This window comes from Haemaphysalis longicornis, unplaced genomic scaffold (genome assembly GCF_048455015.1).
Source record: "Haemaphysalis longicornis isolate Haplotype H1 unplaced genomic scaffold, Haemaphysalis longicornis Haplotype H1 scaffold_9, whole genome shotgun sequence".
NCBI lineage: Eukaryota > Metazoa > Arthropoda > Arachnida > Ixodida > Ixodidae > Haemaphysalis > Haemaphysalis longicornis.
The window spans coordinates 2742118-2760313 of NW_027526460.1; the positions used below are offsets into that span (position 1 = coordinate 2742118).

Below are 18196 nucleotides of genomic sequence, written 5' to 3' on the forward strand. Positions count from 1 at the left end.
TCTTGGTCAATGTCCCTAAGTGGGTATTCTTGGCTTGGCATACGTGCGCCGGCGACGCTGGGCGGTCGCCTCAAGGCACGCGCTCATGTGCGCTCAGCATTTTCTTGCAGTTTTTAACCGCGGACACGAAAAATAACGATTTGATAAATCGCTTCGCTGTTGAAAAAGAACCTTGCTCTCAACTGCGCTCTACGCCATGCAGTCAGTAAGCTATGCACCAAGTTTCTGCCCGGTGGATACCTTACTGCTTCAATAGAAAATAAGACAAGAATTCGTCCACTGTGTGCGTGTGGACCATGGGCGTCGCTGGGGCCATTTCTGCCCGAGTCAACACGGAGGCGTACATTACACACGCTGAAGTTGGCGTCGCGTACTACGTAACCGCAGGCAGCAGCGACGCCCGTCGACGTCGTTTCTTCCCACGTCTCTCTCTCCGCTGGTTGGTTGCTGCTAGTCCGCACACAAGGCATCTGAAGAGGGAAGCACCATTAAATCGCCATAATTCGTTTTCCATTCGGACGGCCATTAAATGCGACTTGTGCGGACGCTTGAGACCATATCGAGGGTGCCTACTCGAAGAAAAAACACGACTGGATCTCTCTCTCTCTCTCTCTTTATCCTTTTTTTTTTCACAGAGCGCGGCATAAGGAAGTTCTGAAAACAACAAATGCTGTCTCATTTCGTCTTTTTAGCTTATTCCCTATTCTATACGTTGAGTTAGCGCGCAAGGAGTAGCAAAATGTTGACGTAGTAGCTGCGAAATCTCTTTTACATTTATACGTTCTAGCCATTCTCCGCTTCCCCCCTTTTAAAGCGACCTGATGATATTCGGGAATTGTTTATTCGCGTAATATACTTCGTATGGCGCCGTATCGAAATGTAATGCGCAGAATTAGCATCGTCGAAGCACATTTCATTTCTATCTACGCTGAGTAACGCGTTCCAGAACTTGAAAGTCAAAGTTTTGCCTTATATATAATACTAAGCCGAAAAACGCTACTAACTGACGCATTTTAATGTTTTGACAAGTTCTGTTGTAATTTTACCCGCAGGAGCTGCATTGAAAGGAAGTTGAAATATATTTAAAGTAGAAAATTACTGCGAAATTCTACGGGTGTTTGCTTACGCTGGCGATAAAAACGTAAACTGGATTTTTTAAGTTCACTTTTCTGACATTTTCGCTTTTCAGAAATTATGATAAATCTAAACGAATCTTCTTTGCAATTCCACTGGTAACATTGTGTCATCAAAGACACCCAATGCTTTGTAAGAAGTGCGTTTATTATTCCTGAAAGACCTAGCTGCCTTGTGCAGCCCCCTTTCCACTGTGCAACCGTATTTGTGTTATAATAAAATTACCTGTATAGCATGCAAGTGAAGGTGTACTAAATCACCACCCCATCGCTCATCACTATACTCGGGGACAGCTTTCTGTGGAAATGCAGTAAAGGCTACAGAGCCGAGCCACGCCGTTTCGCTCTGACTTTGGAAGTAGTTCAACAAAAGTAATTGGCTGGCTGTAACATAAACAATTCAAAAATATATAGCTCTTACGTTTTAGCCTTAGATTCTTAATGCTACAAAGTTACTAGCGAGCTTATATGACACAGAGCTTTACTTTTTAGATTTTCGGATTTTTTTTTTGGTTGCGGCTGCCGCCACTGGCGTCGCAATGGTTCTTTTCCGAAAAAAAAAAAAAAAAAAAAACATGGCGTCCTCGTCGACGGCCTCCGGCAGCTCGCCACTTCATTCTCAGCATCGGATTTGTAGGAAGCTTGAGAAGCAAAAGCTGTCAAAAGACTCAAAACTATCGAAGCAAGTGATTTGCAAAGTGTACGCCAAAGTGAGACTGATGCGAACGGGACTCTCCGCCGTTTCCGCAATCCGCTCGGAGTTTGCCGGCGTGACGCTATATACGTGCACGCTAGCGTCCAACTTGCCGTGCCGCCTTTCCGACGCCGGCCAGCGGCGTGGCGCCGCATCCTTCAACCGAAGCGCGGCCGTCAGCAGGGCGGCACGGCAAGTTCGATGCTAGCGTGCACGTACCTTAAGCGAGCGTGTGCGTAAGCGTGTGTGCATGCTGCTCTTTCGGTATATTGCGCCCGCGCTATGTACGTACGCTACACATGTCGGTGGTGCTGCCCAGTTTTGAGCTCCAGAGAGTTTACAAATCAGTGCATGCCGTCAAAACTGCCGCGCGGACAAAATTCACTTCACTTCTGAACGATACAGAGTTGGGAGTCCACAGTGGGTCCTAGTTCTCCAGTCAAAGCGCAAGCTTGTGTTTTTTACAAACAAATGTAGCGTGGGGAAGGAGACGCCAATATGCCTGCATGCTCGGTGATCGTGGTTCAGCGCACTCAACCACGGAGCTCATGCGTAGAAACGAGCCATATCAAGTGCGTGTCTGTCACGCCGAAACTGAAACCGAAACCAGTAAAGAGCGCGTCTGAGGCGCAAAAGACGAGCCCGTTCTACATGGCGCGAATTGCCCTGCGAATTCGCAGCTGTAGCGCCGCTTGTGCGACAAAACTATCTACTTTTGTTGCTGCCGAAGCAGCAAAACTAGCTCGTTTTGCCACCCGAGTGGTGCCGCAGCTGCGAATTCGCAGGGAAATTGGCGCCATCTAGAACGGGCTATAGGTAGGCAAAACAGCGTTTTAGGCCTCCAAAAGTCGTAAATATATGCATCACAAATTTTTACATAAATGCAAATAATTTCTGCGTTTAAATTTTACCAGATGATCGAGTCGAGTTAGGTGCAAAGGCAGGTAAAACAAACCTAGCTAACTTCCGCGATAGGGTGGCCCATTAAAGGTCCCACTCACGTTATCGCGGGGCTGTTCCGATAGTATAGCAAGTTAAATCAGCTCGCTAGGAGCATATTTGGTAAAAGCCGAAAGCCCAAAGCCCAAAGCCCAAATGTAACTAACCACAGTCACTGTAGCCCTGATCGGCGAAGCCGCCGGTGTAAATTACTGAATAAGCAACTAATCCACCGGGAGGTGTCTTTGAACACTTTAAATAGGTTAAAAAACGTTTCCGTTACATCGGACAGGCACTGTAAAACAAGGAAAGACTTAAGCGGCCCAGCCAGCGGTGAAAATTTTGAAATAAGAAAAAATTATTCGCTAGACATGGGTTAAAGATTGTTGGAAAAGCTAAAGAAGGCTATCAGCAGCATTGGACACTAACTTACGACGATGAAAACTAAATAAGTTCAGCGATACGTCAGAAACACCGTGTCCACGGATATAGGGTTAGGAATATATGGTGCCGTTCCTCCTCTCCGTTTTCTTTCTCCCGACTCACGGCCGGGTAGAGCAGCGGACGCCGCCGCTGTAGCCCGGCCGTGAGTCGGGAGATAGAAAACGGAGAGTCTTTCGAAGGGTGAGACAGCGGAACCCTGCCATACTGATGTGCTAGCGTGGGGCTACACCACCGCGTGACATAAGCACAGACACCAATACAATTCGGCATGTGAGCTTAGTGATTTCCATTCATACCGATTTAAACTAGTTAGTTAAGCCAGTTTGAGAATGGCGAGAAAGTTGAGGGAACTTTTATAATCGCTATTCATCAGAACCAGTTGCTCCTTTCGCCTTTTGTAATACCCCTTAAAACACAACCGAATTTGAAATCACGCATTTAGAAAACGGAGTCCCATTTGTGGCAAGCAGTGTGCAAAAGTTAGAGTTTGTACATTTTGTTTTCCCGCCCTGCAAATCAATCCTTAACGTATTTTTGCCGTACGACCACTTAATTTCGTCGGGTTCGGGTTACCGTGGAGGTGCTATCGAACAAGTTAATCAAGCCGTGCGAAGGCACCGCGCAATGGACGCGAAGCTGCAGCAAAACAGGCCCAAAGCAACCGTCGCTAAAGCAGGCGACAAAACCGTACCACCGACGCCGCCGCCGGCGAGCAGGCACTTCCGCACGGGGAACGCTGGGTAAATTCGCCCCGCCTTCTCTAGTGTGCTCCGTGAGGCAGAGATCGAGTGAACGCTGCAAATAGGGTGAAGCTTGAAAGCAACTAAGAGAAAGCTATCCATCAGAAAAGACAGGATGTACAAACTCACAGACTAGCAGGGTAACATTACGTGCAACTTGGATGAAATAATAAATGTATCAGAATGATCCTGCACCAGGCTGTATGCCAGCGACGTTAGACCAGGGGAAACTACTGAGAGAACAAGCTCAACTTGAGATGTCTTACTAGTTACTAACGAGGAGTTAGGAAAGGGTCTCAAAGGCATGAAAACAGGAAGCGCTGCAGGTGACGACCGTGGATCTTTTGAAGGAGAGATGACATATTGTACTGGAAAAGCTTGCTGCAGTATTTTCGAAATGCTTGAAGGCTCAAAAGGTGCCCATAGCCTGGAAAAACGCCAACAATATTCTGATTCATAAGAAGGTCGATCCCAAGGATTTCAAGAATTACATCTAGACCAATCGACCTAGTCTGAGTTGCTTGGTAGCTGTTTACGAAAGGAATAGTTAGCCGCATAGGTGACAGCCTAGATTACCCCAAACCCAGAGAGGAGGCTGGGTTTAGGAAAGGGTACTCAGCCATGGTTCACATTTATCAATCAAGTGATGGCAAAATCCGCTGAACACCCTAAACCCCTTTACGTGGCTTTTATAGACTATGAGAAAGCGTTTGATTCCGTACTCACCGCAGGCGTGCTAGGAGCACTAAAAGACCTTGGAATAGAGGAGACCTACATTAGACTTCTAGAAGACGCATATAAGGAATGCACGGGCAGGATAGCCTTTCACAAGCAAAGCGATAAATTCCTGATCCGAAACGGAGTAGGACAGGGAGATACCATCTCGCCAAAACTATTCACAGCATGTGGGGAGGGGGCATTTAAAAAGCTTGAGTGATAAAACATAGGACTAAGGATAAACGGGGAATACTTGAGCCATATGAGGTTCGCGGACGACATAGTCTTGCTGAGTGAGACTGCAGAACACCTACAAACAACGCTTGAGGAACTACAATCAGAAAGCACGGCCCTGGGGCTAAAAATAAATACGAATAAGTCTAAAGTAATGGGGAATAAGCATGCCAAAAACGTTCTCTTTAGCTTAGGAAACGAAACGCTAGAAGAAGTAAAACAATATATCTACCTCGGACAGATGGTTAGTGCTGACACCAACCACGAGAGAGAAATCCGAGGCAAACTAGGTATGCGTTGGGGAGCACTCGGCAAGCGCGCCGAGAAAATGCAAAGTAAGCTGCCTCTGTCCCTCGAAAGAAAAATCTACAACCAGTGCATACTGCCGGTGATGACAAACGGAGCTGAAATTTGACGCCTTACTAAACATCTAGAAAGCAAACTTAGGTCGGCTCAACGCCATGGAACGAATAAAGTTTGGAGTAAACTGTGGACTCGAGCAGCGCAGGGCAGGAGTGATTGGAGATAAATGGAAGGGGCCTTCGTCCTGCAGTGGACCTGAGTAGACTGATGATGATGATGATGATGATGGTGGTGGTGGTGGTGTGGTGGTGATGGTGATGGTGGTGTGGTGGTGATGAAATAATTTCAAAGACGTGCGTGACCTATATCTGCGACAGGAAGACAAAAAATGAAGAGAGCTCTCACTAACGCGTAAGGTGGCGAAGCTGCATGAAACCTTCACGACCATCACGAAGGTTTAGGTCCACGATTGCTGCCGATTTGCTTTTTCTTCGCTGGAATTACTTTGGTCAGTTTTGACCAATCTCCCTAAGTGGGTATGCTTGGCTTGACATACGTGATCGGGGGACGCTGGTAGGTCGCGGCGAGGCACGCACACACAAGCGATCGGCATTTTCTTAGTTTTTTTTTTTTTTTAAATTGCTGTGCGGTCGCCGCAATCTTGGTTAATTTCCCCAAGTGGGTATGCGTGGCTTTAAAAACGTGCGCAGGGTACGCGGGGGCGGTCGTCGCGAGGCACGCACATACGAAGGCTAGGCATTTTCTTGGTTTTGTTAACTGCGGGGCGGACTCTCGAGGCCCGCGCTCATGTGCCCGCGCTCGGCCATTTCTTGGTATTTTTAACCCCGGACACAAAAAATTACGATTTGCTAAACAGCTTCGCTGTTAAAATATGTTCATGGCGGCACAAAGCCGCGAACAGTTGGACAGATTGTAGCCACTGAGCTGGCGACGGATATCTCTGAGCCCATGGAACCTTCGGGTTCTGGGCTTAGAGATATGGGTCGCCAGCCCAGTGGCTGCGATCTGCTCGACAAAAGCAGGAAAAATGCTCCACCTTGTTCGCCGCATCTCTCAGAAGTCTGGCGGTACGGGTTGATACTGAGACCAGACTGTACCCTTTCTCGTCCTTGTCTTTCTTGCGCTGGTTGTTTTTCGGTATGAACCCCCACCCCAAGTTCCCTCTCTCTCTCTCTCCCTCTCTCTCGGCAAATGTATCCTTGTTACTGATACGAACCCACAAAATAAATTAAAAACTTCGCGCTTCCTGGTGACTTCGTTAGATGGGGTTTTAACTTCATGTACACGGCAATGCAGTTCATGCAAGTGGGCTCTGACTAGTCAGCACTTACATCTATGAGCGTTCACGTCTGCGCCCAGCCTGACCGCAATCGCAAGTTATGCGCGCCGGCCCATAACGTCGCAGCGAGCCACAGTATAAAGACTCGCGTAAAATTGTGCCGGACAAACCTCTCAAGCGGAACGTGCAACTGTACTTACACATTTTCTCGTTTCCGTCTTTTGATACCAAGGGCCCGATGCGAATTATGTCGTCAGGCGGCCGGAGTGGATGACTGCCCGATTGCAAGCGCGTACGATAAATGTGCCAGAGAAGAAAGGTTAGGCATAATAACGCCCACAACTCGATTTGTTATCAGTTTTGCCGTTTCTGTGGCAGTAAGATATAGCACAAGGCATAGACACGGTACAGCACTGCAAAAATCCCGGGCCATCTCCACAAACGTGAAACCTGGGGAGGGGCGAAGCATGCAGTCTATAAATGTATTCTTGGTGCCTTGGCTTTTTGCCCACGGAGATCAAACTGTTGAAAAGTAGAGGTATGCAGCTTTGCTGTAAAAGTCTACAAAGCTCTCTAGCGCGAGGATTAAACGAGTGGGCCTGTTTTCTTTTAGTACGAGTTACGAAGCGCTCAAGAGGCGTAAACGAGTGTCCTGGTGTGTTTTCAGAACGCGTTACGTTCTAGCGCGAGGCGTTAACGAGTTTCCCGGTGTTTTAGTGCCGCGACTGCATCAGCCGACGATTACGACGACGACAGGAGACGCCGACAGCCCCAGCCCCTAAGGAGCTTCGCCCCTAAAATTCCATGGTGTGACACTTTGGGTCACCTTTTGGCTGATGGAGTGCTTAGGTTTATGTTATTGCCTCCAGATGGCGTAACGTTGTTAGGCCAACTGCAATATCGCACAAGGGGTCAAGATGCGGCAATTGGAACTAAGGACAGCAAATCGCACCTCCAGGGTCGGTCAGTCAGTCAGTCAGTCAGTCAGTCAGTCAGTCAGTCAGTCAGTCAGTCAGTCAGTCAGTCAATAAATAAATAAATAAATAAATAAATAAATAAATAAATAAATAAATAAATAAATAAATAAATAAATCGAACTTTACAGAGAGGGAAGAAAAACGGGAGGTGTAAGAGACGTAAAGATGAGGCTCCCAGTAAACGCGCCGTCTGATGGTGGCTGTATAATCAACATTGACGTCGGAAAACGAAAGAAAACGAAAGAAACCAAAGGAAACGAAACTTACGGAAAAAGTAGCAAGCTATGGGAACCAACCAAACAAAAATAAGGGAGAAGAAGGGGCACAAAAAACAAGATCCAGATCAAGAACCAGAACCAGAACCAGAACCAGATTAAAACAAGAATTAGATAAAACTAGAATCAATAAAGAAAAACGAAAACGAAAGAAAACCGCACCAAAATCAATCCAAACGGAACATGCGAAACAGAAAATGCTTACGTACTGAAATGACAGGCTGCATGTCCCCTTCTTTTGTCGACAGGTCTATAATTTGAAATTAGATATTGTTTTAATATGAAAAGCTACAGGGTAGATGACAGAAATAGACACATTTTACTGCGGTCAGGGGAAGGGGCGGTATGAACTATGGGGTAAACTAAGCCTACAGGCCGTACTGTTTCGGGCTCAGCATTTATGGCTCAGACCTGGCGTAACAGACCATTACAATATTTTGAATTTAATTTAATTGAGTTTGTTTGCGCCAAAGATGCAAGACAGTCGACGGGAAAAAAAGCTGCTAAAATGCCCTTAAAAAGCAGTGAAAGTGAATGTTCGGACATTTTGTGTTTGGGCATCTACGTACTGTGGTACTTTCTGATTAGTATCTTTGGGAACTGCTTTGCTGAAATCACTGCTTTGCTGATTTGAATTATTAGTATGTGGCATTTTGTTAGCAATGTTTCTTTTGGAGCAGCTAGATGCACAATTAACATGGTTTCTTTGGACATGTGGGTGGCATAATAGTTAGCTGCTGTAGTTTTCTAGGCTATTTACATCTTTAACAGCGGAGGTGTTGCAGGTCAGCCTCTGCTGTCGGTCGTGCGTCACGCAAGGGTAGCAGCAGGTTCCCAGACCCATGCATGGCGCAGTGGTCTCGCAAGGGCCCGTTCCTCATCCTCCCACCGCTGACGTTGAGCCGCCGATTTCTTCGCGCGAAGCGCAGAATTTGCGCGGTGACAGCGCTGCCGTTCTCGGGCGAGCGCCCGCTGACGTCCGAGCCGACAGAACCTCAGCTCTGATGTTTCAGCAGATTTCACGATTGGTGGAACTGGGTTTAATTTTTTTTTTTACATCCAGTTCTTTCATCCCCAGCCTTCTCGCACAAAATTCCGACCTCTCAGGAACCTTGTAAAACCACTGCAGGAAAGCGATATTTCGCATATAGCAGGGAGTCGACGTGGGTATGAAAGCTGCAACAAACACTCTGAAGAACCCTAAATTGTTTTAGTGTCATTCGTTGTCAAAAGTTACCGCCCATACCTGTCAGTGGGGCAGTGTCATTTCTCTGGAACGTAGTGCAGCAACGTGCCAGACTTGAACTTCTCCACACAATGCAAGCGATCACCCTCAGTTTTAGCTGGTCGAAGATTATTTGCATTCAACTGAATAACCCCAGATTAATCCCTTCTGAAAGAATTGCGATGAGCCGGGAACGTGCACCTATTTTTATCCGAGGTTCCAAATATTTCTCGCTCACTTGTGCGTCAGTTGGCTCGTTGAAAGAAAAGCGTTCTTCGGACGCTGTGCCTTCACCCGACCTGAAAAGGTGTGCACACTTTAAACAGAGTCACATTTTTTATTCCGCTTCTAATTGCCCACAATCTAGCGTACAACGGTGGCTTTTGGTGACTGGAGCCCTGATGTGTCCTCCCCTCCTCCCCCCCCCCCTTTTTTTTTTTTTGCGCGCAGGGCAGACGGCTGCCGTGCAGTGGGGGTGCGTCATTGACGTACGTGTGCAAGCGAGCTGCAGCGAGGCCGCGAAGGGTTACCTCGCCTTCCGTTCTCGCCTCGTGGTCGGCCGGCCTCTTCCTCGCTCTCGGTGTCCGTCTGGCCGCGCCGTCTGCGGCCAGCCGTGTGACTCAACCCGGTGAGTAATCGTGGGAGCCCCGGCAGTGGGCCGCCACATCACGCGCTCCAGCACGCCGGCTCGGTCGAACTTTTCTAAAAGTGAAGAATGCGAGCAAGGGGAGATGCGTACTCGTACTCTGCAGTGCGACGGCGGTACGAAGAAGCGCTTCGATTAGCAGGCAGAGAACTGCATTGCTTGTTAGTGGGACCACTGAACATCCTTGTTTGAAAAAGCATAATGCCAAGCCGCAGAACCGGCGAAAAGGATGATGATGATGAATAAACTATAATTGAGACCAGGTGCTGATGTTAGGGCACCCGTCCGGTGGGAGGCTTCTTTAGTCCGGGATGCCTTGGGCTGTGCTGCCTATCCGTGCCCTCTCCACCAATCGTCGCTGGTGTGGAAGGTCGGAGCTGGTCAGCAGCTCCACCCACTGCTTGGGGTTGGGGTGAGGGAAGGGGATTGCTGGCACAATGTGGTACAGGGTGCCTGGTTGGGGGCACCCTGTACCTGAACAGACCTAGAAAAGCGGTATACGTGAGATGCGGCATCCGCTGCGATCTGGCGCTTTGCAATGCTTTGGATCCAAATTCCTTGTGGCCGGAAGCCCAGCTGAAATATTGTGTCGGCTAACCGGAATTCTCCGCACACCCGGAAGGGCTCTACACAGTGTTCAGTCAGTCAGTCAGTCAGTCAGTCAGTCAGAGAAAGAGAGAGAGAGAGAGAGAGAGAGACCAGTGGCTTTGGCTGAAACCCTGAAACGGAGTTAGAGGAAGTAACACGAAGCGGATCGGGCAAGTTACCTCACGACAGCGCCCGCTGTACAGCGCCCAGTGGCTAAGTCAAGGCGCCGTACAACACATTCAACGAGAGTTGAATTCCTGACCGAGGCGGGTGTTTTACAGGCTACAGCTGTCAATAGCTGGATGGAAGTTCTTGTCGGTCAATATAAAACGCGGAAAGCATTGCCGCCACCGCCGAAGGCTGCACGGGCTGTTTGAAGGGGGCGTTGGAAAGGGGGGCGTGCGCGGAGAAAGTTCGACGGGGCAAGGAATCCGCGTAATATCACGCCGCTATAACGACTGCTCCTCAAGTTAAAGTCCTTGTAGGGCGTCTTCACCACAGTGCTCCAGAATGGCCAATCGAAGTGGCCTGGTGCGCAGATTAGAAAAATGACGGGCACACAATTCAATTTAAAGGGGTCCTGAAATACCTTCCGCCGATGCATGGATGTACATGTACCCAAATAAAGCAATGTATTTGCAATCTCCTCCCGCAAGAATTTTGTTAAAGCGATGAGTATTAGCTGAGAAATCGTAAATCAAAAACCGCGCATTATCGTCGCTCCGCGTTTCCTCCTCCTTTCGACTTACTCTCCGCTGTTGACGGCGCGCGAGCTTTGCCTCCCATGATGCTGCGCTCCGCAGCGGTGACGTACTTCCGCTATTGCGCTGCTACGTCGTCTGCTACGGGCAAGCTTTGTTGACACCATGAATCCCGCACTTCGCTCAAGGCTGGAAAACTGAACGAAAAATCTGGCCGCATGTGTGCGGCGGCCTGGCCTTGCCCTTTCGCGGTGTTCGTTGGTGCAGTTGCTATCGGTGGCACGTGACTTTTTATCGGCGGCGAACTCGCAGCCGTACGGGGAAGATCGTGCGCTCGTTCCCTTTGATGCACCGACACTGTTTATCCAAAAAGTGCCGTATCAGATGTGGCCCCGCTGGTGCCGGGTCTTATTTTGCGGCGGTCGTAATTCCTGCCGGCGGCATGTGAAAAAGACATTTTAAATCGATACAGAACCCGTGCACAAAACCCTTCAATCATGTGACCAGTTCAGCTTGGGGCGACGCGTGGTGGAGAGCGGCAACGTTGGCAAAGCATGCTCCACCGCGGCTCTGAGCTTTCTAGCGCTGGAGCGAGCGCCACTTCTTTGAGAATCTCAAACATCGGTTGCCTTGACAACAAGGCACAAACCACTGTAGAACTCAGTTACAGTTGCGTGTTCCCGGTTCAGCTCGGGGCCCCACCTCGCGACATGTGGGCACTGCAGGCGTACCACCCACTCCCATTGGGAAGTGCGAGATGCGTTTGACATTACAGGAGGCGCTGGTGTGTGTGTGTTGTGGACGTCTTTGTTTCGCGATGCAATGCGACGTTGTGCTTCTGCGGGTGGATAGTGCTTCCCATGGTCTGGGTTATCTTTCTCGAGCGACGTACGACTCAACTTTGCATGGGGTATGTGCAGTGTGCGTGGCTAAAAGCCATCTCGGCTTGTGCGCCGGAGTTAAGTGACTTGCTGTTCGTCCCCGCAAACCGCGCGCGAGGTGAGTGCCGAAGTTACGACGGGCAGGAGGAGGCAACCCATCGTCTTTCAATCGCGGTTCAGACTTGCAACGCATGTTGTGACGTTGTGTTCGTTCGAAACCCATCTCTGGATTGTTTTGAAGTAGAATAAAATGTATGCGTCAAACCCGGGCATTCGGCTCAGGGCCGTTCTCTGCGATTGCACGAAAGAAGTGCCACGGGGCTTCAACGCTTTCTTTACGGAACGTACTCAGGTAAGGGAATATCCATGTCGTGTTATGGCCGTGCTGCATTTAATACAAACGGTTAAACGTTTGTTTACACTTGTTTCGTTTGTCGTAAAATGTCCAAGCACTCCGGCACTCCGCCGGCAGATCAGCCGGCGAGCCGACGCTGAGCAGACGACTCATCTCTTTGCCGGAAGTGCGTGAAAAAGCCGCCCAATAGCAGGATGTCTAGCTCATGACGAACATCTGGGAATCGATGATGTAGACATGTGAAGATGGCGGCGTCCAAAAACACGAAGGAAAGGGTGAGAAAAAAGCGACAAACTTTGCAACAAAAGTGTGAGCTTTCCGCTGCGCGTAAAAGAGTAATACTTGGCACAGATGACGTTGACGACCCGATCTAACGATTGCGCTAGTTCATTTAGTGTGCTCAAAACGCCTTTCAGGGCCCCTTTAAATGAAAAAGCGCATCTGTGTAGGGACATTGCGCAATACAAACCGCTCTGCCCACCTCGCGGTATTTTTCCTGCGCACATGCACTCATTTTAGTCAAGTCATATGTTTGGCTCCGTCATTTGCCGAATTTGCACATTTGGTCACATTCTGAAGCGCAGTGGCGAAGACGACCTACGGGGACTTAGAGTGCGCCGTAAGCGCGTTCTTAACCCGCTCTTGCTGCCGATGCTTTCCCGCAGAAAGCCCCTGATCGCGATGGAGCAGCCTTTGCGAGTGGCAGGGCTTTTTTTCTCGTTCTGCACACTTGGGAGGCTGACCGCTTTCGCTCTTACTTCTTTCTCTTTAAGACAAATAAACGTTTTTATCTCTCTGCACACGAATCTGTGCTCTGGGAAAATCCTCCCTCGAGTACTGCCGCTGGATTTGTGAACGAACACGCATCTTCCCGCAACGCGACACTTGAATTAACCCGCTCCAGCTACTTGCAGCGTGGCGGGCCTCAAAATGGGTTTCCACGGGGAAACGCTACGGGCCACCAAAAGGATTGGGTCCGCGCAAACGATTCGCGTCGGTATTTTACAATATTCGCCAAGGCATTAAGATTGTCGCACTTACTAATCATTCCTCAGTAGTCTATTTATTTTTTGCGTGCTTCGCATATACTCGCGTGGAGGCACCTGTCACCTTCGGTAGATGGAGGTGCAATGGAGGGGGGAGGGGAGAAGAGGGGCATGGAAGGGGGAGTGTTGAAGCCCATACATTAAAGGTGATTCGTGGCGAAAGAAAACGTTTGCGGGACGACCACGGCCTCTGTTTTGTCGCCCTAAAGTTGTGTCTCAGTCCCCTGAAAGGCCTCGCTAGATGAACCAGATACGGTCCCCAGCCCTCTCCTCTTCTCCGCACCAGCAGTGCAAAAAGTTCTGTATGTCATCAGCGCATCGGCCGCCTGCAGCGGTGGAGGCCCGGCCACGCACAGCGCGCCGACCACAAGTGATCGCTCTTGACCCTGGACGGGATGATCGAGGGTCGATCAAGTTGCGATCGAGCGGTGATCAAGCGCCCACACAAAAGACCCGTGGGCGTCCCCTGCTCCCTCGAGGCGGCACCAACGCGGCGCAAGGCTTCGAGCACATCGCCGCGATGCTGGGCGGTCATCACTTATTCACGTGATTACGTATTCTCTGCCGACGCGACACTTCTGCTCGCGAGAGAAAAGAGGAGCGCTGTGCGCCCTTTAGTCTCCGCGCGAAACGCGTGCGGCTGCATCTCGGCTTCCCGTCCGTGTATACATACACAAGGCCGCGGTCCCGTGCGCGAGACCGCGCATGACTGGAGCTGACGCATGCCGAGACGCTACAGGCCTGCATAGCCGTGTCAAGTTTTGCGTTGGCGGCACTGGCAGTACTCCGGTGCTGGCTTCTAGCCTCGTGACGGGTAATGGGAGTCGTCTTCCGTTTCAAAGCGCGCATTCTCGCTCTCCATTCTGGGCACGCCTGGTGCACGCGGCAGTGGGATGGAAATTCCCGAAGCTGGACTGCGGAATGCGCGGGGCAGAGTCGTGTTCTATCAGGCGCTCCAATTTCCGTGCATGATAACCCTATCCTCCCGACATAAATGAGGCCCTGTGCAGGGCCCTGGCTGCTTTGAAAAGCCCATCTATTTTCCAGCACAGGGGTGGTTGGAGGTCAGTGAAAGTGGTTTTCGCCCTGCAGTGAACTTGAATGAGGAAGACGACGATGATGATGATGATGATGGCGACGCCTATGACGACAACGATCATGATGACGATGACGATGATGCTTTGAACGAGTTTGAACGAGTCCCAACCACGTTCTTTAAGGGGTCGTGCAAACCTTCTTCCAACCGTTTTTGAGAATCTAGAATGCTTTCAGAACGTAGTCAGCATGCGCGTTCAATCCTTAGAATAGAAAGCTACAATGTACTGCAGAAAATATTACTGTCCTACTGTCCAGTCCCGGAAACTTAGAAACTTGCCTTTTTTTCAATATCCGGGGCTTACTTCCGCGTTCGAGTGACGTTACTGCAGCTGTACGCGTCCATTGGCCGGTTTCCCCGCACGGGGCACCTCGAGCAATCTTGGTGACGGTACTGGCGATACCGCGGACCCCGAGCCCCCAAACATAAGCTGGATCCAACCGTGGCGATGTGTTTATAGGTGGAGGGTTAGAAACCACGAACGGTGGCCGTCGGAGCCCAGGTCAAGCTCCGGCGGATGGGCTCCCTGTCTGTTTACCAGGCAGGGAGCTCCGGGACCTCCTCAGCTATCAGGGTAAGGTTGTGGAAGAAAGTACCCCCGTCCCCTGCTTTCCAATGTATCATATGGCATTTTCAAACCCCCCCTCCAAACGTGATCGGTCCCTGAAAAGGGGCCGCACCGAAGTATCTTTTCCTCCTTTGTCTTCGATCTCCATTCCAAAGCCCGATAATTTCTCGCGCTTCCTGGTAATGGAATCCCTAGATAAATCAAAACCCGTCACGTCCCAGTCTGTCTTTCTCATTTCCAAGTTTCTTGAAAGCCTTGTAGGCAAATCGTACAAGGCAAAAAAGCTCTCAACCGGAGAGGTCCTGATTGAAGTCCAAAACAAACAACAATCCTGTAACCTCTTGAAGCAAACGCGCATGGTCGATGTCGACATCAAGATCACGCCCCATCGCAGTCTGAATAGCTGCCAGGGCGTCATCTCTGATAGAGATCTAATAAATGAGACTGAGGCAGATCTGCTCGACGGCCTTCGTGATCAGGGCGTGACAGCAGTGCGGCGAATCACGATACGCCGAAACGACCAAATAATAGCTACTAAACACATAATCTTGACATTTGACCGCTCAACACTTCCTGAGTCGGTCAGCGCAGGTTTCCTGAGATGTCCGGTCCGACCGTACGTGCCGAACCCACGCCGCTGCTACAAGTGTCAGCGGTTTGGACATGGCACTAATGCTTGTCGTGGTCGACTAACATGCGCCAAGTGTGCACAACATGATCATGCATCTGACAACTGCCCATCGCAAACCCTCATCTGTGCGAACTGCAAGGGACCCCACGGGGCCTACTCTAGAACATGCGAGAAATTCAAACAGGAGAAGGAGATCATCAAGGTTAAAGTGACTGAGAATCTTACCTTCCCAGAGGCGCGAAAGAGGTTCGCCTCTTTCCCCCTGGGGAGGTATGCCGACGCAGCTCGCCGGGGGGCGGAGCGGCGTCTAGTTTCGGCGGGGACCCAGTACCGCGAGTCGGACCTGGTCCCGCCCCCGCCCCCCCCTGGGTTGCCTCTGGCCGCCCAACCCGCCACCACGCCGCTTGCTGAGGCAGCAGCGGTTGTGGTGGCAACCTCTTCTGTCGGGACCGGTGCCGCTCCCGTCCGTGCCTCCCCATCGTCCAGTGCGTTGGAGTGTGCCATGGACACCACGAGCCCCGCACCGGCTCCCACCGCACCGCCCGTGCCACTTCTGGTGCCTCCGACACCACCGGCGGTGGCGGGTCAAACGAAGGGCCCCCGAAGGGGGGCCAAGTCCGGGGGGCCCGGTTCGACGGGCACACCCAGGACATCGGACGACGAGATGGACGTCGTGCCGTTCTTGCCTGCAACGCAGCGCAAGGAGAGGCCTCCGACGTCCAAGCCTTCAGATAGGCTGCCCAAAAAGCCCAATCCAAGAGTCACAGCCCCGAAAGACGACACATAAACATACACACTCCAGTAGCTCTCACACTAAATAATGGGAAGAGAAAATATTGTTCAATGGAACTGCAGAGGCCTTCTGAATAATCTTGACGACGTGTACGAGATTCTGCATACCAATCAGCCAAGTGTAATGTGTGTTCAGGAAACACATTTGAATTCTAAACACACAAATTTCTTGAATAGTTACCTGGTATACAGGAAAGACAGGGATGGCTGCACACACTCTTCTGGCGGTGTGGCCATAATCATCCGGAAATCCTTAGCATGCCACCCTGTCACTCTGAACACTATCCTTGAGGCTGTAGCAATACGCTTGATAATATTTAATAGGTTGATAACGGTATGCTCCATATACATTCCCCCTGATGTTTCACTTTTAAGCTCTGACTTCGAGGCGCTGGTTGACCAGCTGCCCGAACCATACATCCTGACAGGCGACCTTAATGCTCACAACACTCTTTGGGGCTCTTCTCGCACGGATGCCCGAGGTCGCCTTATAGAGAAATTCCTTACATCTTCAGGAGCATGCCTTTTCAACAATAAACAGCCTACATACCATAACATAGGACACAACACATACTCATGTCTTGACTTGTCGATTGGCTCCGCAGTTCTCTTTCCTCTTCTCGAGTGGGGTGTGGGCACTGACCCATACGGTAGTGACCACTTCCCCACCTCACTCACATACATAGGTAAAGGCCCATGCAGTCCATCTTCCCATAATAGGTTCAATGAAGCACGAGCTAACTGGAATACATTTACAGAGACATCCAAACTACACCACACATCCATAGGACACCTACACGTCGAAGAAGCTACCCAACTCCTCACGGCGCACATCCTCGACGCCGCCGAAAAGTCCATTCCCCACGCCTCTGGTGCCCCGCGCAACCAGCGGAGGCCGTGGTGGAATGAGGACTGTAGGCGGGCGCGAGAGGCCCAGAACAAGGCGTGGGGTATCCTGCGCAGGTACCCCACGTCGGGAAATCTTTTATTGTTCAAAAGGGCTAAGGCGATGGGAAAACGTGTGCGCCGTGAGGCAAAACGAGAGAGTTGGCGCTCATTCGTAACATCCATAAACTCTTACACTGACTCTCGCAAAGTCTGGACACGAATACGCAAACTAAAAGGACAACAGACACACAGCCTGCCCCTGGTCAGTACAACAGGGGACAAATTGGAAGACCAGGCTAACACACTCGCACAACACTTCCAACACGTGTCCAGTTCAGCACACTACACTAGCACTTTCATGAAACACAAACAATTGGCTGAAAAGAAGTCTTTACGTGATAATGATAAGTCAACCTCCTCTTATAACGCGGAGTTTTCACTTCATGAGCTGAGGACCGCTCTGAGCACTTGTAAACCCTCAGCTCCAGGCCCAGACAACATCACATATACAATGATACAGCACCTACACTCAGACACTCTTCTAACACTCCTCCACCTATATAACAAGATTTGGCTTTCGGGGCACATTCCTCGCTCTTGGAGGGAGGCCATAGTAGTGGCTATCCTAAAGGAAGGGAAGGACCCTTCCTCTCCACCCAGTTACCGGCCCATTGCTTTGACAAGCTGCCTGTGCAAGCTCCTCGAGAAGATGATAAACCGTAGGCTCGTGTACTTTCTTGAGTACAATGGTCTTCTCGAGGGCTGCCAGGCAGGCTTCCGGGCGGGGCGATGCACAAATGATCAACTGGTTTCTCTAGAGGCCTACATAAAGGATGCATTCATTCATAAGCAATACTGTATGACAGTATTTTTTGACATTGAAAAGGCATATGATACAGCATGGCGCTACGGCATTCTTAGAGACCTAAAAGCTTTTGGTATCTCGGGTAACATGCTGAACACTCTTTGTAGTTACATGTCTTCACGAACATTTCGTGTCAGGGTCGGTTCGGCACTTTCAAA

The 18196-nt window shown here is 50.1% G+C and overlaps 1 protein-coding gene across 4 annotated transcripts in view; it reads left to right on the top strand.

The window, feature by feature from the left end:
* LOC144152612 (E3 ubiquitin-protein ligase SHPRH) overlaps positions 1-18196 on the top strand; it is a 1006539-nt gene that overhangs the window by 611392 nt on the left and 376951 nt on the right. For all 4 annotated transcript variants that reach the window (XM_077683944.1, XM_077683943.1, XM_077683947.1 and 1 more), the window contains one exon: positions 9432-9609. Coding sequence is in view for 2 of the 4 variants with exons in the window: in XM_077683943.1 (XP_077540069.1) it covers positions 9432-9609 (178 nt within the window). In the remaining 2 variants the exon portion in view is untranslated. The remainder of the gene's footprint in view (positions 1-9431; positions 9610-18196) is intronic.